The 24,958-nt window shown below is 44.9% G+C and overlaps 1 protein-coding gene across 9 annotated transcripts in view; it reads right to left on the bottom strand.

The window, feature by feature from the left end:
* Positions 1-24,958, bottom strand: part of GRAMD1B (GRAM domain containing 1B) — a 218,406-nt gene that overhangs the window by 58,785 nt on the left and 134,663 nt on the right. For 8 of the 9 annotated variants that reach the window (XM_081172500.1, XM_081172499.1, XM_081172502.1 and 5 more), the window contains one exon: positions 3,724-3,934. In XM_081172500.1, coding sequence (XP_081028626.1) covers positions 3,724-3,934 — 211 coding nt within the window. Of the gene's footprint in view, positions 1-3,723; positions 3,935-12,903; positions 13,348-24,958 lie in introns of those variants that run through there. The other variant, XM_081172507.1, reaches the window with a different exon arrangement.

Raw genomic sequence — 24,958 nt, 5'->3', positions numbered from 1 at the left:
GCTATACGTCCTCAAAAAATAGTGGAGGATTGGGTGAAATAGAGGAGGATTGGGTGAAGCAAACCTATAGCAGCACACCTGAGGTCCTGAAACCAGTAGCTTATTTTCCTGTATAGGGGATGGAACAGACAAGCACCCCTGTTGCTCCACTGCACACGAGAAAGGGTCAACAGCTGAGCAAGGTTGAGATTGACAAAGATTGGAACATTATAGCAGGCTCCACAAGATATGGTTCTAGCCGCTGTCCTGTCCCCCCCCCCCAAAAAAAAAATCCACCCAGAAACTTCTCTGGCACCCCTCTGTGGAATAACAACTCCAAAAGAAAACATAAACTTGAAAATTATTTTTCGTAGGCTGCATTCACACGGCAGTTTATTCCCTTTTCACAACTTTTCCCTAACTGTTAAGTTCCACACTGCATTTGAGCTTTCACGTGAGCTAAAGGCCATTTCAAGAACTATATTCTGCAAGTTTAGGGCTCGTTTCCATGTTATTTGCTTCTGGGAGGGGGTGAGAATCCATTTGCAAACAATACGGAATTTTGCTACACGTGCGCTAAATTCCACCATAGTTCTGGACGTGGATTGTTGCAAGTTTGATCCCTGTATGGGACAGCTGCATATCTGTATTGCAGGGTCCCTTCCAACTCATGATCTATGAAGTATCTAAAAGCTCAAATATAATGTGGAAATTAACACAGAGAAAAATCATGAAAATAGAAGAAACTGTCACATGAATGCAGCCCATGAATTCCCAGGATTGCATAGGGGCACACAATTAGCATATCACTTGGGCAGGGAGGTGGTTGTGTGGGTAAAAGCTGGATTTCTTTGAAGTCACTGGGCATGAATCTTAATTTCAAGCAGTGGCAGCATCGGGGGGGGGGGATCCAGGGTGGCACAGAAGAGGCAAAGTATTTTTCTAGGTGGGCAAGCTATGGCCCACATGTTAAGATCTCTGAATGAAAAATAACACTCAATGCTCAATATTGAGTCCAGCAATTGGCAGGAGGAGGGGGGCGTAAGTAGAGGGTTCAAGTTCCACCCCTGGTTCCAAATATGGTGAGCTATGCCATAGGGACCCAGAATATTTGAAAAACATACAAGAGCTGATAGGTCAGTTTAAGTGTCTTGCTGGGATGTATGGGAATCTCAGGGTTCCATTGGATTTTTAAAAACAGCTCACGGGTATCAAGGTGGCTACATAGAAGTGCCTGGGTAAATGAGCCTTCATAACCAGTGGCCACCACAACATCACAGGCCAACCTCTGAAAAATTATTTTTTGTATGAGTCTCCATGAACTGCCAGGAACTTCAAGGAAAACCCAGCTGAAAGGCTCAAAAGCAAAGGGGTGTAGGTGGGGGAAGAAAGCAGCTACCGACATTCCCACAGAGATACTTGGAGGATGTCTTAAGGGGGGAAGGATTTCACAACAGCACACAGGTGGTTCCCAAGAACCAAAGATCAATTCTATAGCAGGGTAGCAGAGATTAGAAAGAAGGCTTACTTTGGAGAGGCGCTTGTGTGACTTAAAAGGAAAGAGAAAAAAAGAAAGATGCAGAAAAAAAGCATGCAGGAAAGGAAATAAATGAAGTTATACACACAATTCAGGAGAAGCAAACTCAAAACAAACAAGACATGCACCCCCTTCCCTTTCAGAGTTCAGAAAGACATATTTAAACTATGGGTCATATTTAAACTATGGAACTCGCTCCTGCAGGAGGCAGAAATGGCCACCAACTTGGGTGCCTTTAAAAGAGTATCAAGACAAATTCATGGAGGAAAGGGCTATTGATGGCTACCAACCACAACGGCTAAGATCTGCTTCTGCAGTTGGAGGAAACGATGCTTTTGGATACCAGTTGCTGGAAACTGCAGGAAGGGAGACTGTTCTTGTGCTTGGGTCCTGCTTACAGGTTTCCCCTTTGCGGCATCTGGGTCACTGGCCTGATCCAGCAGAGCTCTTTTTATGTCGTGTTTTCTGACCGGTGGGTCCCTTCGCTATGATCAGGCACAACAGAGCAGCAGCAGGAAAGCCAGCTTCCGCAGACAACAAAGTTTTCTCCCTCCCTTGAAAGTTCTCCATTTGGAGGGGAAAGGAATTTGGGTTCTGGGCAAACCAATGAACCCCCAACAGCAGCCATCAAGGATAATGGAGGAAGGTGGGCTTCTTTAGAAACTGATGACTCCGCTATGAACAAACGGCTAGCTTGTTTCACACAGCCCGACACTCGAAAAACAGACAGCTGTCTGGCACTTCATCTTTGCAAATTAAATCCCCACAGGCATATTTTCCTCCAGCAGGAACTTTCAACTACCTACTGCAATATCCTGCTCTGTTCATTCAAGGCATGCCGATCTGGGTTTTTATAAGGCCTCACTGACTGAAGCAATAAAGAGCTAGAAATAATTAAAATTAAGGTATGTGTTTGGGGAGGGAGGGGGGCTCAGCAGCTGGAACCTTAAGATAGGTATCTGTTCTTTTCACACATGTTGCTTATAATAAAAAGAACACCTCTCAGGAGCAGTAGCTGTCTTATAAATCCTGCCACATTCTTGATTGAATATCTGTCTTCGGGTGACAGAAAATGAGCTTTTTATGCAGAGTGTGGGCCAGGCAATCCAGAACCAGTGTGGTGTTTGCAGCCTACAGAAGCTGCATTTGGATATGAATTTGGAATGACCATGATGTGAATCTGACTACCAGACTGCAGAAGAGTCCAGGGAAGAGCAGTGTGGTCTTAGTTCTTGAGCTATGCTGTGACTTCTTGGTGGAGACTTGATTTTCAGAAATGACACCTCCACAGACTTCCAAACTTTCTACAGTGCGTAGCTAGCTTATAGAACTCACTAGCAAAAGGTGTAGCCACCAACTTAAATGTGTTTTAACAGGAATTAAGACAAATTCATGGAGGGTAAGGCTTCTAGTTATGATGACTGTATGTTACATCCAAGAACAGAGGCACTCTGCCTCTGAATACTCGTTACAGAAGAACATCAGTGAGAAAGGGCTATTTCTTTCATTTCTGATTTGGGGTTTCACATAGCCATCTGGCTGACCACTATGAGACATAGGACGTTGAATTGGATAGATCCAACAGGGCACTTCTTATGCTCTTAACGTTCAAAGAACCCTTTCAAAATGCACTCTTTTTTTTGCAAAGAGAACCTCTACATATTGCAAATGTTTCTAGGACTCACAACCAAGTTCACACAAACTGCTGGCCAGGCTAGGCGAGTATCATTCACTATAATGTCCTTTGACCCTTTTGAATTTGTGGTTCAGAAAAGCTGTGCAATCTAGCTAACAAACCTAATGATTCCCATATTCAGAAGTCCTGGAACTCACATCTATATTGGGGACCTTAGTAGTTTTAAAACATTAGTCCATGACTACTATTAAAAGTTTGTCAGGGCCACAAATTTCTGTGTGTGTGCGCATGGATATTCGATAGTAGGAAGACAACTAAGAAAACTGTCAAATGAGCCCTACTCAAGCGCCAACCAGTTTGGTTTGGTTTCTATTAGAGGGCAAAGTTAGGATCTAGTTGAAGTGAGTCAACAAAAATAATTGGGAAGCAGGTGTAAAGAGGAAGGATGCAAGTGGTCATTCTCCCCATACTATACAATATGAGTACACAACAGAGAGAGAGAGAGAGAGAGAGAGAGAGAGAGAGAGAGAGAGAGAGAGAGAGAATGCAAACTATTTGTGAACAGACTCACCTTGGAATTCTTGGCCCCGCTACGACCCGACTGAGAGGAACAGCTACGTTGCACGCCTTGTTCTGGTGTGGAAGGGGATTTGTCTGAAGAGTGGTCTGAGCCTTTCTCCACCATGGTGTCTCCTTGGGGGTCCTGTGGCGTTGGAGACCGGGAGCGTTTGCGCAGGATAGGGGAGCAAGCAGGACTGCTGCGATTTGAGTTACTGGCAGTGCTGAAGGGGGAGGAAAGGAGAGCCAAGTCAATAACATGACAAAGCACAGGTATAAGCATGGTGTCTGCAACGTGCCACCTGGGGGCTCTAAAAGGAACACAGAGACAGGAGCTATCAGATGTGGCTTCTGGAAGGAGAGGCTCCATCCTCTTCCTCAGAGGCAGAAGAACTGTGGGCCTCCATAAATTGTAGTACAACAACTCCATCTTCCTTGACCATCGGCCATGCTCACAGAGGCTCGTGGGAACTGGAGTTCAGCAACATATAGAGGGCCACGGGTTCCCCACCTCTAGTCTACAACTGCTCCTCCCCCCCCAAAAAAAACACCCTCAGGGTTTCCTAAAGTAGGGTGTCTAACCACATGAGTCCAAGAAGTAAAAAAAGGGGAGGTGGTGGTGAGAAGTTGCAGTTATCAACATCACCACTTAAGGGTGGTCAGACCACATTCAGCAGCTATGTACTTAATCACTTTTGTGTGACATTAGTGATGTGCAAACTCACTTTAGTGATGGGTGTGTGTGTGTGATATATATATATATATATATATATATATATATATATATGACTTCTATTACTTTTTTTGCAACTGGCAAGATGTATTGTAAGTTTACGAAATTGCTCTTTGTAAATACAAATGCAACCAAGTGGCAGTTATAAATGTTTTTTAATGTATTTTATGGACATATTTTCAGTTGGAATATCTGCAATTATTTACTTCATTTTACTTCAGTGTTGGGGGGTGCTCTTCTTGGCATTCTCACTCATCATTTCATTCTCCAGGCACATGTTTGAAATCTGACCAACCAAATGCAGGTCTGGGAAATGACAGAAATCCTTTGGCAAATCACTTTTTGCATGAATCTTCTGGCTACTTTATGGTAGGAAGCCTCACTGAAAACAGTCACAGTCCCACGAAACTGAGCTGGTTTACATTGCTGCTCATTAACTGAAGGTTATAGTGTGAATGGGTGATTGCTCATGTTATACCAAAGACAGGACTTCAGCGTGAGACATTTCTACATGGCATGTGGTACTTCCATTGCAGCCCTATGCAGTTCCTTAAAGGTTCCTTAGCTTTCTTTCCCTCCCCTAATATACACCCTCCCTTGTCTTCTTTCATCCTCATGCTAGTCCTGTAAGGTAGAGGCTGAAAGATCGACTTTAACAATGCCATATGGTTTCCTCCATGTCCAAGTATGTATTAAAACCCACATCTCCTGCAATGCTATACTATTCTGGTTTTCAGGGATCTTATTGAACACCATCTGCTGCAGTATTTGGTATTTTCATCAATGAATTAACAGAGATTTGCCCTTCAATACAAACTCTCCAAAGGTTGTGCGTGGCACAGTCATTACAGATATCGTGTCCTGCAGAGTGGAGACCAACCAGACAACTGGAAAACATAACTGCTGCTCTAAGAAGCCGGTGTGCCCTGACAAGTAGTATTCCCTGTTTTGATGAAGGTAGGAAGGAAGAGAGATTTAGGAACATAAGAAGAGCCTGGATTAGGCCAATGGCCCATCTAGTCCAGCATCCTGTTCTCATAGTGGCCAACAAGGTGCTTGTGGCAAAAGATTCCTGCATTGCAGGGGCTGGACTAGATGTCCCTTATGGTCCCTTCCAACTCTACAATTCTATGATTCTATGGAACCTCCACATTTTTAGAGGCAGTGTTTTCCCACTATATATCAGTAGTAAGGTTGCTGGAAGCAACACAAAATTCATGATTTTCTGACAAATGATCTAATATTCTTACCCTTCAGTGGAAAAGTTTCGCAGCCGTTTATGACACATGAATATCAAGTTTTCTGCTGGACAACAGAAGAGAGCAAGAACACTCTTTGGCATGTGTGACAATTCTGATTTGCCTTCTTTCTCAATCCCCACCCCAAATCTTTCAAAAACCTTTGCTGTTCCTGTTCAATCCCAGAGTTTTGAATCTGGCCCAAGAACAGCCATGACAAATGCCTTCTGTTGTTCCCATAGTAACCAGGGTTTGCAAAGGAACCAGGAATCCACGCTTGAAATGACAAAACAGCTTGACCCACTTTAGAAAATATATATATATAATAAAACTTTATTAAACTAACTGGCCAAAGGCTGTTGAAAACCCCAGATGACCCACCCCCTAAGCAATCTGGATAAGTTTGTTGGAAACACAACACTGCAACGGATACACAACATACAAGTTTACGAGAACAACTTTAGGCTGCAGGACTAGTGGCAAAAACGAATGATTGCAACTTGTGTGTGTGTGATCCTGGACATCACGATTGCAGTAGAAAGCTTGGAAACTGCAAGAGTTTTAGAGCCTTTTGTCTTCTACTGCTGCATGAATATAGTTTCCATTCAAATGCTACAGTTCTGCCAGGGAATAAGGGAATGAGGCTATTAACAGTACGTATAATGTTTGAAACATTTGTCTTCAGGATTTCAAAAGGTTTCTAAGCAAGGCTGGTAATACTGAATATCACAATATATTGTTCCACCAGCCAGGAATATACATTTGGTGGATATACACCAGTAGTAAGTAAATAGCAGCCACTCAAACAAAGTCAGAAGACAGTAGGGTTCCTGTGACGATTCACTAAATTTAAATCCCAATGTCGATTCATCTCAATGACGATTCACTAAATTTAAATCCCAATTGTATTCCCACTGGTGAGTTTATTTTATTTTTTAATCATATTTTATTAAGTTTTTCAGATACAACATTAAGAATATACAGAGAAGAAGAAATACAAAAAAGAAAGAAAAGAAAGAAAAAAAATAGAAAAAAGAAAAAATCCAACTTTTCAGCCATTTTTATATAACTAACTGGACTTCCTCACATCTCCCTTACCCTGCATTCTTTATAATAAAAATATCAGCAAATTATTACCTTGTTTCATTACTTATTTTGTACTTTTCAGATGTTGTGTTTCCGAATTTAAAGTACTTTTTATCAATTACTTATACCTTAAATTAAACATAGTATTACTTTAAATTTCAACCTTTTCTTACTTATAACCTAGTTTCCTGTCTCACAGAGTCTAATTGCTGAAGCTAGAGTTTCCAACTCGTGCAAATTCTTAACATTCATACAACTTATATTGTTTTTGTAGATAGTCCTTAAATTTTTTCCAGTCCTCTTCCGTTGTTTCTTCTCCCAAATCTCGGATTCTGCCAGTCATTTCAGCCAGTTCCATATAGTCCATCAATTGCGTCTGCCACTCTTCCAGTGTGGGCAAATCTTGTGTCTTCCAGTATTTTGCGATGAGTATTCTTGCTGCTGTAGTTGCATACATAAAAAAAGTTCTATCCTTCTTTACCACTTTCTGGCCAACAATGCCCAAGAGGAAGGCCTCTGGTTTCTTAGTAAACGTATATTTAAATACCTTTTTTAACTCATTGTAGATCATTTCCCAGAAGGCCCACTGGTGAGTTTAAATAACCTGGACTCTCTTCTCTAATACTAGCAGACTAATCAATCAACTGCTTACTATTTGACCATCAGATATTGTTAAATATTTCCAAGAGTGCTGTATGGAGGACAGCCTACTTTTTACCAGTTCATTAGGGTGCCACTCATTAGCCAGGGAAAGAGGGCAGCTTGCTCATGAGCCCTGCAGCGGTAAGAGGCAATCCTTGCAGCATAGCAAAGCTTCTCCCACGGTCTACCTGCTATACCTGCAAGGCATCAAGCAGTCCTGAAGAATATAAGAATAGCCCTGCTGGATCAGGGCGACGGCTCATCTAGTCCAGCATCCTGTTCTCACAGTGCCCAACCAGATGCCTGGTATAAGCCTGCAAACTGGTCATATGTGCAGCGGTACTCTCATGTCCTGTGGCTTCCAGAAACTGGCATTCAGAGACATTACGCCTCTGACAGTTGACATAGAACACAGCCATTGTAGCCACTGATAGCCTTGCCCTTCATGAATTGGTCCAATCCTCCAACTTGGTATAATAATAATAATTTATTATTTATACCCTGCCCATCTGGCTAGGTTTCCCCAGCCACTCTGGGCAGCTCCCAACAGAATATTAAAACACAATAAACATCAAACATTTAAAAACTTCCCTAAACAGGGCTGCCTTCAGATGTCTTCTGAAAGTCAGATAATTGTTTATTTCCTTGACATCTGATGGGAGGGTGGTCCACAGGGTGGGCGCTACTACCGAGAAGGCCCTTTGCCTACTTCCCTGTAACCTCACTTCTTGCAGTGAGGGAACCTCCAGAAGGCCCTCGGAGATGGACCTCAGTGTCCAGGCTGAATGATGGGGGTGGAGACGCTCCTTCAGGGATACTGGTAGCCACCACAGCCTCCTGTGGGAATACGTTTCATAGTTGTACAAAGAAGGACTTTCTGTTGTCTCTGCTGAATATTCCAACATTCAGCTTCATCAGGAAAAAAGGTCTTCTCCAGCCACTTGATCCATGTCGTACTTTAACTTTATAAACTTCTATCATGTCGCCTCTCACTTGCCTTTCCTCTAAATTATGGCAGGTGACACAGCCAAATTTCATTTCACATTCAAATCCTCCAACAAATTCTTCAATTGCCTCACTGACAATTTCATTTCCCAGAAGGTGGAAGAAGCAACTAGGGGATCATCTATCTTGGACATGGTCCTCACAAACAGGGAGGAATTTATTGATGAAGTGGAAGTACTGGGAAACTTGGGAGCAAGTAATCATGTCTTCCTGGGTTTCAGGATACAGAGGCAAGGGAAAGCTGAGTGTAGTCAGACATGCACTCTGGACATTAAGGCCAAGTTCAAACAGCTTAAGGAACAACTGGGTGAGATCCCAGAGTCAGAAATACTAAAAGAGAAAGGAGTCCAAGACAGGGTTTTCTTTTAAGGTGCGATACTGAAGGCCCAAATGCAGACAAGAAAGAAAAATAAGAGGCATCTCAAGAAACCAGTATGGCTGCAAAAGGAGCTTACAGATGAGCTGAGATTTAATAAGGGCATCTATAAGAAATGCAAGAAATGGAAAATCACAAAGGAGTATACAAGAGTAGCCAACAGTTGCAGGGCGAATGTCAAGGCGGCTAAAGCTCAGAATGAGCTCAGGCTTGCAAAGATGTTAAAAACAATAAAATGATTTCTTTGGCTTTAGATCAGAGTTTCCCAAACTTGGGTCTCCAGCTGTTGCTGGACTACAACTCCCATCATCTCTAGCTAGCAAGACCAGTAGTCAAAGATGATGGGAATTGTAGTCCAAAAAAAGTGGAGACCCAAGTATGGGAAACCCTGCTTTAGATACAGTGGTAGAAACTTCCCAATAAGAATGTGGAGTCTGCTGAAAGGGTCTCTGAAAATACGATAGCAATTCGTAGCTACAGTATTGAAAATAAGAGGGATCTTTACAAGCTGTTATTTCTGCAGCACATACTTCTTGCCTCTTCAAAAGGACAGGAAGTTAATTATTCCAAATTGAAAACCACACACATCTGTATGTAAACTCTCTCAGAATATCCTCCTTTCTTGCTGCAACAGTTAGTGCATCTATGATCAATACAGCAATAGCTCTCTGTTTCCAGGTGCACTATAGTGATCCAAGAAGGTAACTCAAAATTAGTAAGGAAATAAGTCTTGTTAGACTAATGACTGTTGGCATAAAGAACATGCAAACTGATATCACTTCCTAAGCACCAGTGTTAGAAACTGAGATATGAAAACTAGGAACTAAATGGTACTTTAAACCTAGGTTATGGCTGCAACAACGGAATGTCTAGGCACAGGTTTTTTATAACAAGAATACAGTACAAAGCTGAAAATGAATGAACTACAGCTAAAATATTATGTTCATTTTTCACGTGCTGTAGTCCTTCACCTGCCTCCCCCCCCCCCAATATTCTTAAGAGGGTTTCTTCTCCAGTCTTCAAAGAGTAGCTGGAAGTGGGGAGGGCAGAAAAAGGTCTTCCTTTCCTTACACTCTGCAGTTTTAATCTGAAGTCTTGGGCCAGAGCTCAGAAACTGATTGCGCTAATGAAATTCCCAGTCGCAAAATGCGCCTAGAACAATGGGAGTTTCAAACACTGGCATCAGTTCTTAATGAACGGTGCAACCCAAAATCACCCCTATTTCTACATATCAAGAAAGCTCTGCATTTCATGTTCTGCAACTCCTGGTAAAACTAGCTTGCACTTTGTACGTAATTTCCTCTTTTGCAATTTTCAATACATTAACATGGGGTCTTGGATTCACAACAATAGCATATACCTAACAGCATCAGCTGGGATATTTGAAGACATTGCCAAGCTGGGGAGTGGGGGCGGAGCTTTAAAATATTAGCCAGAGGTGGAATCCCGCTGCAGCTTGAGATAATTTGACTCACAACTCATCAGAACTCAAAACTATATTTCAAAATATCTGTGTAAAACAACAGCCTAGTTTTATTGCCTCCAACAGCTCTCCATTTCTTGGGGAACTGGCCTGCCTTTGAGCCAGCTTGCCATGACAGCTACGCAGTGGTGACAGCTTGTACAGACAGCAATGGAACAGACAGCCAAATCCTTTTTTCTTTTTGCAGCATGTAATGTTTATGAGTTTCCTGAGGACACTCTCATGTATGTTGGAGGGTGTTACATCCTGCTAGGGATAGGGTGTGGGTGGCAGGAGAGAGATTGTCTTTCCCGGAGCAGGGAGACGCAGCAAGCATCTGACAACATCTACCTGCAGTTCAACCGGGATCAACTTTCACAGGCTAAAAGAAGACATGGTGATCTTCAGTGTTGAGCAAGCGGGGTCAACTCCATTTACTTTGCAGGGGTTATCCGACACTCCTTTCATTTACTATCCTGCAGCGGCGTAGCGTGGGTTGTCAGCACCCGGGGCAAGGCAAGTAATTTGCGCCCCCTAACCCGGGGCAAGGCAAGTAATTTGCGCCCCCTAACCCCTAACCTGCCGCCGCTGCCAGCTTCTTCTTGCTGCTGCCTGGGCTGGTCTGGTGTGGTTCTCTCCCGTGCTCAGCGCTGCGCTGGGCGGCCGCTGCACTGTCCCTCCCCCAGATAGTCCCTCGCTCTCTCTCCACACCGCATGCCTGGCACCCACCCCCTCCACAGTGGGCGGCGACCCAGCGGCTCGGATCGGATTCGCACAGCCAGCACTGCAGTGAGAGAGAGTGAGTGAGCCAGGTAGGGGCAGAGAGCTGCGAGTGCGAGCGCCCCCCCCCCAGATGTTGCGCCCGGTGCGGCCGGCCCCCCCTGCACCCCCACGCTACGCCACTGCTATCCTGCTTCTCTCCCACCTCACTCCCCTGCCTGTCCCTCCAGTCTCTGCAGCCTTTGCTATTGCTCTGCATTCACCAAACCAAACCTACATAACACTTAAACTAATACGACTGTAAATACAAATTATGTTTCAGGCTATTGAAGGTCGGCAAGGAGCGATGCAGGCGCAAAGTATGTCCCACTTGCATCATGGCATATTCTCACCCTCATGCAGTCGTGGTGGTGGTTCCCAGCTGAGTATACTGGTTGGAGTGTCAAACTAGAACCTGCCAGGGCTCACACCCCCACTCAGCCATGAAGTTTCCTGGGTGTCCTTGAGCCAGTCACTGCCTCTCAGTCTAACTTACCTCACAGGGTTGTTGTGGGGATTAAATGAGGTGGAAAGCCATGTATGCCACCTCAAGCTCCTTGGAGGAAAAGGTCATAGAATCATAGAGGTGGGAGGGTCATCAAGTCCAAACCCTTGCATTGCAGGTGGATTAGAAATGCAATTAATAAGTACATAAAGTACAAAAGGAGGCTTTTCTAGACTGCCTTTACAGCCTAAGGATCTCTCTATTAATAGAAAACAACAAAACAAAAAGTTATCCTGAGATTTAACATGAAATACTGGGACTCTTAATTTCCTCCCACAGGGCTGAAACCACATCCCCAGAAGACACTCCCATCTCCCTCGAGCAGAGATTTATTATTTACTCCTGGTGCAGCTACAATTGCAGAAAGGGGTGTGTGCAGCAAAGTCTTTCCCGCATGTGCTCATTTCTAGGAAGAAGATGACAACGACAAAAAAAAGGCAAGCAGATGAAACGAGAGCGGAGGGGGCGGAATGACACAGGCACACACCTTCACCGCCCATCTTCCTCTCTGTCCTTAACCATCTCAGACAGTCCCCTTCATCATCATCACTAACATCCGCCTCCAGCACTGCAAGCCGTGAAAGGAGATGGTGTGTCAGACTCTCATAGCCAGCCCCCTTTGTCTCCTCCTGTCATCTTTGGAAGAAATATACCCTAGGCAAAAAGGGGGAAAGTGGTGTGTGTGAGAGAGAGCAGGATTGGGGGTGGGTGGACAACAGGGAGCTCACAGCCAGGGAGCACATGGGCACACAAGCGCACACAGAGCAGACCCAACTGCTGCTGCATGACGCACTGAGAAATCAACCAAATCTCCACCTTCAACCCCCTTTTCTCTCTTTCTCCTCTGTTCAAAAGGCTGCAAAACACCAGGAGCATATTGCCTGTCTCTTCTTCCCAGAAGCAAAGCAGGGAGGCAGAAAGACCACAGAAATCACTGCTTCACTCTTCAATTGCAAAGAGAGTGTGCTGCAGAGGATGGATGGAGGGGGGGGGGACTGAACCCTACCACCCCAACCAAAGAAGAGATGGGGGGGGGGAGAGAAGAGGCATCTCTGCAACATGATGTCACACTGGCTGCTTTCATGCTCAGCCTTCCGCCGCACACTCCCCCCCATCCCCAGCAGAGAACAGAAGCAGCAGCCGGCGCCACCAACATGGACTCCGGATTTATTCAAGCAGGGAACCGTATGCCTCTGGCACCAATCTTTCTCTCTCTCTTTCTCTCTCCCTCCGCACAGAAAGTCCCCGACATAAACATGTACAAAAATGAGCCGCAGTGGCGCACATGGGCAACTACATCGCTCAGAGGGCAAGAAAGAGAGACGGACGGACAGAGAGAGAGGCAGGCAGAGAGCGACTGGAGGAAAGAGCAGAGCGCGCCACTAACCTGGTAGCCATTAGGGACTAGTAGTATACAGTGGAGCAGCTGGGAGTTCATTCATTCATGCAGTTGGGCGGTGGGGGTTGGGGGCAGAGAGGGGGGTGGGCCAGTGAGGAGGTGAAAGGGCCGTGCCCCTCCCGGACCATCTTGAAAGCCCTTCTTCCTCACCCCCCCTCAAGGAAGGGGGGGCTTACTCCAGAAGGGAGCCCCCTCTCTCTGCAGCGCGCCAGAGCTGCGTGTGCCCAGCCATAGCCGGTCCTCGCCTACGGCCGCCCCTTTGCACCCCCCTCAAGACTTTTGCCAGCTTGTGCCGCCGTCTCCCTCCTGCCTGTTCCCTTCTCTCTCTCTCTCGCACACACACGCACGCACGCGCGCACACACACACACACATACACAGGCAGCAGCACAGGCGCGCACACACTGGCGCGCACAGGGAGCGCTTGCTCGCTGCCTGTTTACATAATGCAACCCTATGGTGCAGTCGCGCCGTCCTCAATTATGCACGCCTGCTCTGCACGGGGCTGGCCAGGGGTTCCGGTTTTAGCGGTTCCCTCTCGGGTCCGGAGGAGTTAAACCGGGCGGGGGCGGCGGCAAACGAGAGGACGACTTCAGCACCATGCGCATTTCAGCACAACCGTTGCAAGATCTTGCCGTTCACTTGCAGCAGGGTAGGGAATTCAAAAGTGGTACAGGATAATTTTTCTCGGAATCCTGCATCCCAGCAGTGGTATATTTCACCAGGGGATAAATAAGCTCTTACCCTGGCCAGCAGAACTCTCCTTTTAAAAAATTCAGTAAGGGGGGGGGGGAAATGCTCTACTTCAAACGCTAAGGGCTTCCCAAGCACCTTCTGTGCTCTCCGACCTTAAATTGATGAGCGGTGCCATGCTTTGTGTGAACAACACAAGTGTAACACCAGCATATAAGCAATGACTGCCATTTAAACCGTAAACACAACATGTCCTCAAATACCTGAGGATGGCCACTTTCACGCCAAACATTTAAAGCACTGTGATACACTTCAATCAGCTATTGATTCCCCTAAAGAATTCTGGGAGCTGTGGTTTGTTACGGGTGCTGAGAATTGTTAGGAGACACTTGTTTCCCTTGTAAAGCTACAATTCTCCGAGTGATTTAGAAATCAGTCCCTTGGGGAACTCTGGGAATTGTAGCGCTGTGAGGAGAATAGGGGGGAAAGTTCAGGATCCTTAACAAGCTACTCTTCCCAGGATTCTTTGGGGAAGCCATGACTTTTTCAAGTGGCTTCATTGTGCTTTAAAAGTATGGTGTGAATGTGGCCAATATAAGGATGGTTGTCATCCATTTGCACTTTGCTTGCTTACTCACTGATAACATCATTCTAACCACAACAAACATAACTGCTGTGGAACGCATGGAGGAACTCTTAACATGTACACCTACAGAATAAAAACATGTTACACACTCACACCGGGAACCAGAATCTGAAGAATACTAATGGAAATGTCTTGAGTTCAAAAGGCATTACAGTACCTCTGGTTACGTACTTAATTCGTTCCGGAGGTACGTTCTTAACCTGAAACTGTTCTTAACCTGAAGCACCACTTTAGCTAATGGGGCCTCCTGCTGCTGCCGCGCCGCCGGAACAAGCAGAACAAGCCGGAACAAACAGATTTCTGTTCTCAACCTGAAGCAAAGTTCTTAACCTGAGGTACTATTTCTGGGTTAGCGGAGTCTGTAACCTGAAGCATATGTAACCTGAGGTACCACTGTACATTGTGAGCGACAAATAAATCCTAACCATCACTACCTCCAGATGCAATATTTTAAAGATAGGGCTACCATCTATCTCTTTCCAGACCTGGGCAGTGCTCAGTTCTTGCTATCTACCCTGCAGAGAGATGTCCTGACACACGTTTGTTGTCTGGTTAGCAGGAAACCACCAGCCGTAGCAGGAGACATTAAGTGAAATTATAGCAGCACCATGTGCCAAATTCACAGTTACAAGTTCGGTGTGATTCTGGACTACAGGGAAGAACTAGCAAACCCTGCAGGAGGACAAGCAATGACAGCCCTGAAGATGCTGGTTCCATTTTCCATCTCATCTTTCCTCCAAGGAGCTCAGGGCAGGGACACGGACTTATAAAAAATATTGGGGGGGCCCGGGAAAGCTCATGAATAATAAATAAGCTCATGAATATGCAAATAAAGTGGCTCCGTCCCTAAATAGGGCAAGCCACGCCCCCCAGCCAGCCGATTGGCTGGCTGGGAGGTGTGGCCAGTCGGGATTCCCCTGTTCTCGCGGGGGCTGAAACCGCCAGGAGGAAGGAAATTCCCCCCGGCAGTGCCTTGGCAGTGGCGGTGGTGCTGCGAAGCAGCGAGGCAGGAGCCCCCGCCCCCGGCGCCCGAGATTATTGGGGGGGCTGAGCCCCCCCAAAAAAAATTTTTGAGGGGGCTCGAGCCCCCTCAAGCCCCATGGAGTCGGCGCCTATGGCTCAGGGTGGGGTACATGGTTCCCTCCCAATTCTTCCTCACAACAATCCTGTGAGGTAGGTAAGGTTGAGATGCAATGGCTGGCCCAAGGACACCCAATGTGTGACTGAATGGGGATTCGAATCCCAGAATCCGAGGTCCTAGTCAAACGTTCTTAACCAGCCCACCACACAGAATTCATGGCAAACACAGATCTCAGCTAGGCTAGAGAGAAGCGGCTGAAGGTGGATTGTGACAAGAGGCACTCCACCAAGTCTACAGCAAAAGCTTTATGACAACTTCTCTTTCATGATGGACTCATAAATTAAGATCCCTCTGCCTTAGCGTTCCGATGGCACATGCATGTTAAGTAGGATTTCAGGGGTTCCATTTACTGTGGGATTTAAAACTTAAAACATTCAAGCAGCAGCTCTTTAATATATATAGTTTTAGGGATCATTTATAACCCTCAAATCTGTGAAGAAGTTTGAAGGACGTTTAAAGATTAGAAGTCAGCAGCAGCCCTGAGCAGATTACTGTTATCGGAAAGACAAAGCTTCTGAGTTCCACACAGCTTATTGTAACCCAAAAATTTCCGAGACCAGCAGGACAGGGAAACACAATTGCATGACATGCTCTCAAACCCTTCTAGCATACATCTGGACCAGTGCTTAGCTGTAAAAGCAGTCCAGCCCACTGCGCTGAGAAACAAAAGAAAATGCGCCAGCCGCTTGCTTCACTCTACCAATGGCAAGACAAACCCAGACAGCAAGTTATCTTACATCCCACTTTTGAGTGCCAGTCCTAGCAGAGAATGCATCCTATAAATGCTGGAGACAACGATGGAAGGAACGTTAATAATAGAAGAGGCAGCACTTAAGAACTGCAGCGAACAGCAAATTGCTGCCATGGCAGAATAATACATACTTTCAGAAACCTTCAGGTCTTTGCTTAACCATAAATACTTAAACCGCCACACATGAACTGCAAGCTCTGTATATGAAGAATTTTGCTCACTTTTAAGAATTGTTTATTACTCTCTGCTCTCTTTGGCACTTTGATTGCAGAGTGTTGCATGTTTTGAGACAAACATAAAAAGCAGGAATAAAAGCCAAGAGGCTGGTTTTTGGAGGAGGGTGTTAAAGCATAAGTAGCAGACAGTTACAAGTTCTCTGGGGGGTGTTACAGTAACTGTTTGGAGTTTGGCGACTATCCATGTTGTTACAAAAACGATTCTTATTAGTTTCATTAGAATACAAAGCAACTTGGAGGAGCATCGGAAATGTATACAAGGATATCGCTTTAAAGGAGATTCAGATTGTTCATCCCAAAGGATCTTTCAATATATCCCTGTGACTTAAGGGAAGATGGATGCTGTGTACTGCATATGAAACTTAATAAGAATGTACCACAGGACAAGTTACTGTAGTTATAGGTTGTTCTTGTATTTACCTGCAAAAGAATAAAAATTATGGGGGGGGGGGCAATATTAAAAAATAAACCAAATTGCAGAAAACTTGTCTGATGCATAGGGATTTTTATTTTTGGTAATTATTTCTATAGAAATGTATCTGTTTAGGAACTGATTTAGGAACCTGCAAGATTCTGGTTCAAATCTTACCTCTGCCATAAACTCACAAAGTGTTCTCAGGCATGTTAAGTCCTCAGCTCTAATCTTAAGTACTACCCCCCCATCCCCCCACAATACAGGCATTTTTTATAGAGCAGACAAGTTTGGGGAAGAAAATGCATCGGATTCATTCAGTATCGTAATAAGGGACCATGGCCATGTCCAGTCATTATCTTTGTTGAAAAGCTTCTCTGTTTTCTGTGTTCTTTGACTATTCATCAACATCATCATCAAAACGTGTTGGAATCAGATTCTTTAACAAGAGGTTTCCATGCCCTGTCTGTCAGTTGTTGTTGTTTTACAATTATCAAGCAACTCATCTTGTGGGAATTCACATGGAAATGAAATTATTACCACACACAGAAGAAATTTCAAAGCATGTGGACGAGGGAAAGGCACTTTTTGCCTGGTAGCAGAAACTGAGGCCACAGATACTTTAGCACAATCCCTCCCCCCCCCCCAATTTTGCCAAGGCTTCTGTTTAGCTGCCTCAGCCGTAACCCCATCTCCTCCATTAATATTACATCTCTCAGGTGATGGGAAATGACTCGCCTGTCCAGGTAATTAAAGCCCGAGGCTGATGAGGAAAGCGTGAGAGGCAGTCCAGTCACTCAGCAGTCAGGATTGTAAAGATCCTGCCTCAGTAGAGGAAAATTTAATGCATCAACTGAGAGTGTTTTCTGGTGGCCTCGTAAACCAAACCATGGACTTTAGATCATAAAAGAAGTCCACCCGATAAAACTCCATTAGAGATGAAATCTTCTGAATTCCTCCAATTTTAAACAGGCCATAGCTTTGTACTTTAGCCTTATTTTCCCTTTTTCTAAGTTGATCACATTTCTAAAGGATAGTTCCTTACAATATTTATTTATTTGGAGCATTTGTACACTGCGCTTCATCCAAAAGGGCTCCCAGAAGGCAGATTTAGGGGAGCACAACCTGTTCAGTCGCACTGGGTGCAGAGCCTCAGGGTCACTGCAGCTATGATGTAGAATAGAAAGCAAGAGGCGGGGAGTGGGGACTGGGACCACAGAATTTTGCCATCTCACAGGGTGAAGCTGAAAATTGAGGTCCCAGGGTCTGCCACTGCTCCCAGAGCTTCAAAACAAGACAGTCCCTACCCACAGGCTCAGAGGGACAGAAGAGGAAAATAAAAACAAAAACTCAGGCAATAATTTCTAAACAATTGTTCCCATAATGCAGCTGGCACAGTTCTGGGGCAGGAGTGCCCAGTGTTACAAAGTCAGATATATAAGCTAATTACCAAATCACGCCTTAAACCTAGTCTACGGTCAGCATAATGGAATACCTGGGCACCATTCCCCCCCCCCCGATGAATATTGTGATTATTCATTCATTTCTATACCACTTTATATTTTAAAGAACAAATCTGAAAATGATTTACAACACATTAAAACATCAAATAAAACAATCCAAAATAAAACAAATTCAGGCTTCAAAGATAATATTTCAGATCCTTCTCTAAAGTGACATTTTGCTTTCCCCAGTCGCCATCCTGGCATCCAAAGATTTTCACAAGGTTGCAGTGGGAGCCACACTAGTCCACAAAATGCACCTGGCGCCTGGCTAATTTCTAACACTGGGAGGGCCCAATAGAGCTGAGCCGCCAGCAAAGATGGTGAAATGAGCCCTGCTTCCTATCTCTCTCACTGAAGCAGTCTGATGGAATGGCTGACCCCAGGTGACAGATGAGAGAGGAGGCCTGATGGAGTGGGATGCTAGACCTGATGCATAGGGTGTTGTACTCAAAGGTTTATCTTTGAGTACATTTTCTTCTACTGAGGTCTGAAATGTTGCTTGGTGTCTCACTTTGCCGAGGGCATTCTCAAGGTTGGTCCAAAAGACAGCCTCAAGTGGCAAGCAAGCCTTTGGAACAGGAAGCCACCTGCAGAATATGACACCCACCTTGACGTCTTGGGGTGAGGTGGGCTGCATAGGAAATGCATGAAAATTCCAGCTCGTTACTATGAATGAATTTGCAGCCACAGGTAAAGGAACCATGATGCTTCAGAACTGCTGGAAGAAAATGCAAACAAAAACTCTGCAGGATTTGCTAGCAGGTGAGCCTTGAGTAAAATCTCCTCCCTGACCCCAACCAGATCCTCCACGGAAGCAACATCTCTGTCGAAAGAGAAAAGCTTGTCAACCTCTCACCCAACCCCTTGTCTCTAAGTGAAAGGATTTCTGAGGTTTCACAAGAAAAGCGAGTGGGGAAGAAGATAATTGAGAAATGTTACTTAGAATTGTACCCAAAAGTAACCTTCAGCTCAGGCAGAGTTTGAAGGAGAGTTGGCTGCGATGTGGCCTGGGAGGGAAAAGGTGGCAGGATGGTAAAGTCAGCAAAGCTGGAGAGAGGGTAAAAGCATGGTGGTTGATTTCTGTTTGAATCCACAGCTGCCGCTATGGGAGAAGCAAGACCCCCTCAATGCTGTGAACCCCTCCAGCGTAGGCTCAGGTTGTATATGTGTGTAAATAAACCATAGACCATAAAGACACCACAGTCTCTGCTGTGCCTCGTTTCCAAAAGGGAACATGAACCCTGGCTAAAATGCCTGGAACCCCTGGAATCTCACTCGGGTATCGGGCTTGTCTGAGACATGGAGGGTTGCTACCAGAGCAAAATGCCTGGAACCCCTGGAATCTCACTTGGGTATCAGGCTTGTCTGAGACATGGAGGGTTGCTACCAGAGCAGAAGATGCTGGTGGACCAATGAAGTGACTCAATGCAAGGCAGCTTCATACGATTAGCATCCCTCCCGGTCACTTCCCTCAGCTCAGGTTGTATATGTGTGTAAATAAACCATAGACCATAAAGACACCACAGTCTCTGCTGTGCCTCGTTTCCAAAAGGGAACATGAACCCTGGCTAAAATGCCTGGAACCCCTGGAATCTCACTCGGGTATCGGGCTTGTCTGAGACATGGAGGGTTGCTACCAGAGCAAAATGCCTGGAACCCCTGAAATCTCACTTGGGTATCGGGCTTGTCTGAGACATGGAGGGTTGCTACCAGAGCAGAAGATGCTGGTGGACCAATGAAGTGACTCAATGCAAGGCAGCTTCATACAATTAGCATCCCTCCCGGTCACTTCCCTCAGTTTGCTCTTTCACAAGTAAAATAAAGCCAATGTTTGCTATCGCTTTGTAGCAGGAGAGGCTGTGGCTGGCAAACTCGGCTTCACACGGCACAGCAGCAGGAACAGAGTAGATACTGTACAACTGCACTCACCAGTGCTGGAAGGGAAGTAAGGAGAGGCAGCAAAAAGATCTTTCGAGAGCAGAGTGTCAACAACTTTAAGTGGGACACACAAAGAGCCAGTTCTCAGTTAAGAACTTAATCTAGGATTAACAAGAGGTCAGCTACCTCTGCAAGGAGACTGCGCTAAAAGGAACTAATTAGCTCTCCTTAACAGAGCAATGCGTACAACACAAGCATATCAAGCAACACCCCCATTCCTAAAACACAGATGTCTACCTGAAGTCCCAGATAAGAAGCTTTAATGATCTAGATCACCGTTTCCCAAATTATGGGAAGATACAGAAAAGAGGGTCATGGGTAGTTAGCAAGTTTAAATCTCACATTATGCACTGCTTATTTATTCATCTTGCACATTCCAGACACTTACAGCCTGCAAACTCTTATTCCCAAACAATTAGCTGTCAAGGCGAAAAACAACACTTGCAGTCTTCAAAAGTCTCAGTAATATGGATTTAAAAATCACAGAAATTGAAACAAGAATACATCATTTTGATTCCACTGTGGTTTAATTACTTTTAAACTATTGTTTCTATACATTTTTTGCTTTCTGTGTTTTATCTGTGTTTGCTTTGATTTAATTTCGGCATTAAGTCCCAGTTTTGGAAGAAAAAGCAGGGTATAAATGAATAAAAGGAGGAGGAGAATGGATAAGGCTCCCTGCACAAAATCCTAAGTCAACATGGCACACAGGGACATCCCAGAAAGTCATTCTGAACCACCACCAGCAAACCGTTTCAAGCCCAGCAGAGACAGGGAGGAGCAACATCAATCCTGACAGGCCCTTTTGATTAGGATGCGATTGCACCTTTTCTTTAAAGGAAATGTATTTCAGTGTTGGAGGAACAGGTTTCAAACACTTCCCTGAACCAGGGCAGAGACATTACCATGTTTTGTGCTCAAGAAGCATTTTTTGTGATGCTGTTTTAAAGGGGACCCCAGATGACTTGACTTGAAGATGAAGAGAGAGGGCTGCAAGACTACAGAAGTGTCTCTAAAAATGCAGGATGCCAGCCCCACATTGACATTACAAGGAAGACGACAGCAAGGCAAGTGCAAACGAAGAGAAATAGCAACAGCAATTAAGTATGTGGGATGGGGAAGAAAGAGCACTTTCAAATTATAGGTTCAATGGAGAGCTTTATTTTCAGTTTAACACCACCTCAGAATCTCCTTAGCCTCACCTCACTGATTTTACACCCCCACCACCCTGCCAGCTATTTTCCCGTTATCTTGTCAGGAACGCTGCTGATTCATGTTCTGTTCCACGGACTGAATCATGCTGATTCATGCACTGTTCTATGCCAGTGTGGTGTGGTAGTTAGATGGTCCAACTAGGACCTGGGAGACAAGGGTTCAAATCCCCGCTTGGCCATAAAGATCATTGAGTGTGACCTTTCTCTAGCGACAAATATTTTAATCTGCTTTTTTTGCTTATCATTGATTTTTTTTAATGTTTTCAATAGATTTGGGGGGTAATAATTTTATTGCTTTCTTCTTTTTGCAAACCACTTTGAGGGTTTTTTAAAATAATAAAGCGGTATATAAATTTAAGGAATAAAGGAATAAATGCAAACTGGACAGATACAAGGAAGCCAGCCTTATAGGAGAGATGGAGAACCCGCTGCAAATTCTCTGAAAATATTTTGCCTGCCTCCACCCTTATTCCTCTATTCTCCCACCAAGCACCGCTATAAGTTCTTCTTCAACTGCAGAATATGGGAGTAGTCAAGAGGGTGGAGGCGACTGGCCCCCTGAATCAATCAAAACCAATCAAAACCAATACAAATCTGAATTTCTGCCCCGCCCCCTAACAAAAGCCTGCCCCCTCAACAAAATTCCTGCCTATGCCTGTGCTGCAGAACGATATATTCTTTCATCCTGTCAAAAGTAAGACCATCCTGTCAAAAGTAAGACCAGCAAAGGCTTCCGAAAGAGGGTGTGCTGGTTGCTGATCTTATAAAATATATGAAAAACACTTGGGAATAGCCTACATTCCTCTGCTCAGAGCAGATGCTGCTAACTGAGGAGGTCGAGAGAACATAATGAAAGCAGAGTGTTGGAACAGTGGGTCCATGTGTGTGCATTTACAGTCATGCTTTTCCAACCATGGCACAGAGAGATTTGGTTTTAAGAGTTATGGGGATGGTATCTGAAACTGACAGGATAGCTGTGCACATTCAGGAGATGTTAAAAGTTGACCCTGCCTCCCAATCTGTCCAAAATAAGAAAAGGGGGCTTTGAAGTACCAGAGAACAGGGTACATTGAACATTGGAGCAAATGCTAATGTCTTCCCCCATTTGTTTCCTCACCAATATGTTTCTCACCAAAAGATGACACCCAGAGCTGCTTCACACATTTCTGTTTTCTGTGCTGGTGGAGAATATTCACTGGATGAACACAAATATCCAATTTTTTTGTATCTGTGCTCCTGGCAAGCACAACAAGTGTTTCTGGCACTGCTGAAAAACTGCTGCAAATGCATGCATGGTGCTTTCTCTGTCAGGCTATAGGTATTTCCCAGAAAACTGAAGTAGTACTATTTCCCTCTGCCTAATTCTTCTGACCCCATAAAGGAGAAACAAATACATACAGATTATCAATCCAGCCTAAAATATATTGCTTTGTTGCCTCATTTGTATTCTGAAAAGTAAGGAGATGGGAAGATTTCTCAGTCTGATAACGGCTCTGCAGGGCTATATGGCAATTGTCTCTTTAGATCATGCTGCCTTTTCTAGCATCCAAACTGGCCGCCCAATGAAGGGGAGAAAATGCACCAACAGCCCCTTTAAAACACAGTTGATTCCACACAATCTGGGCTTTTCATTAACCCTTGCTATTTGTCCAGCGATAATCACAAGAAACAGTAGACATCCTGTCGTTCCTTCAGTCAGCTCAGACTTGGCCTCTTGAAGTATTTTGGATACTGAACAGAATCCACCTTTCAGTGATGCACTTGAGAGGGTTGCAACCAGTGCTTAGGCCCATGGGCATTACTCATACTAATTTCGATGGATCTACTCTGAGTGGAATTGAGTTGGCTACAATTCATAACTCCCCATTACCCTTTTCCAGCTTCTAAATAAGGACTTAGGCTACATTTATATTATGCACCCCAAGCACTATGATAACACTGTCAATAGTCATTATCCCACCCCCACCCCAAAGAATCCTGGGACCTGTAGTTTGTTAAGTGTGCTGAGTTGCTGAGAAGTGTGCAGAGAACTCCCTTCCCAGAGCTACAATTCCCAGAATGGTATAACAACCAATTCCTCTCTTCGCAGGGAACTCTGGGCACTGTAGCTGAGCGAAACAGGGAAGAGAAAGAGCTAGATGAGAAGAAAGGACATAGGAAAAGGAAGAAGGTGGAAGAAGAAGAAGAAGAAGAAGAAGAAGAAGAAGAAGAGGAGGAGGAGGAGGAGGAGGAGGAGGAGGAGGAGGAGGAGGAGGAGTAGTAGTAGTAGTAGTTTGGATTTGATACCCCACCTTTCACTCCCCTTCAGGAGTCTCAAAGCGGCTAACATTCTCCTTTCCCTTCCTCCCCCACAACAAACACTCTGTGAGGTGAGTGGGGGTGAGAGACTTCAAAGAAGTGTGACTGGCCCAAGGTCACCCAGCAGCTGCATGTGGAGGAGCGGGGAAGTGAACCCGGTTCCCCAGATTACGAGACTACTGCTCTTAACCACTACACCACACTGGCTCTCCACACTGAGGGATCTCAGAATTGAGAGATGCAAGCTGGTAAGTGCTGACATGGTTAATGAAACTGTCTAGTTTAGGTCAATTTATTGCTCTGCCTATTGTTATTTATTTTATTTATTTATAGGCCTTCCTTCCTCTCCAAGGTGCCTAGGGTGGCAAATGGATACACAATTTAAAAACAAAGCATTCTAAAATAGACACTCTAAAAAAACAAAAATACCATAAAAAGCATCAAAACACAATTGCAATTAAAACTATCTTCCGTCCAGTGAGCACGGGATTGCCAGGAACAGTATCCTTCAGCTACCAAATGCCTGGGTAAAGAGGGGTTTTTTCAAATTCCTCCTGGAGGCTAACAAGGATGGAGACAGGTGTACCTAACCAGGGAGGGTATTCAACAACCAGGGAACCACAATTAAAAAGGTCCTGTCACAGGTTAGCCCTGCCACTCCTGACTCTCTAACTCCCAATTCATTGCCCTGGCCTTCACCCTAACAGCCCCAAGGGGTACCAACCACCACCACAGATTCACAGGCAGGAATCTCTGTAGATTACCAGCAACAGAGGTAGATCTAAGGTAGATCTGTGCTGAGCAAGCACAGCACTCTGAAGGCAAGTGTATTTCTACTCCACGAGGAAAGCGATTAAGGCACTGGTCTAAATTGATGCTGCTGTAATGTACACAACAAGTGCAAGGGCCTCCCCACTCACCCCCAAAGTTGAGCATAAGTGTTCAGCCAAATTCTTGATGGCTAGATTTGCATCCTGCTAAAAGCAGTAAGCTCAATCACTGCATGCAAGCCAACCATGCTTTCTTCTATCCACTCATGAATGTTAGCGAGCAAATTTCTGCTCTTCAGTGGCTCAGAGGACTCTCCCCATGACATTCTGTTTGCCCAATCTTCACTCCCAAGGAAGGAGAAGAAGAAGAAAAAGAATCACGAAGCCTTGAATGTCTACACTGCATTTGCAGCTCGTCAGCTTTGTTATAAAAGCCAAGTC

The sequence above is a fragment of the Podarcis bocagei genome (assembly GCF_964188305.1).
Source record: "Podarcis bocagei genome assembly, chromosome: 15".
Taxonomy (NCBI): domain Eukaryota; kingdom Metazoa; phylum Chordata; class Lepidosauria; order Squamata; family Lacertidae; genus Podarcis; species Podarcis bocagei.
This window is presented reverse-complemented; position numbering and strand designations above follow the sequence as displayed.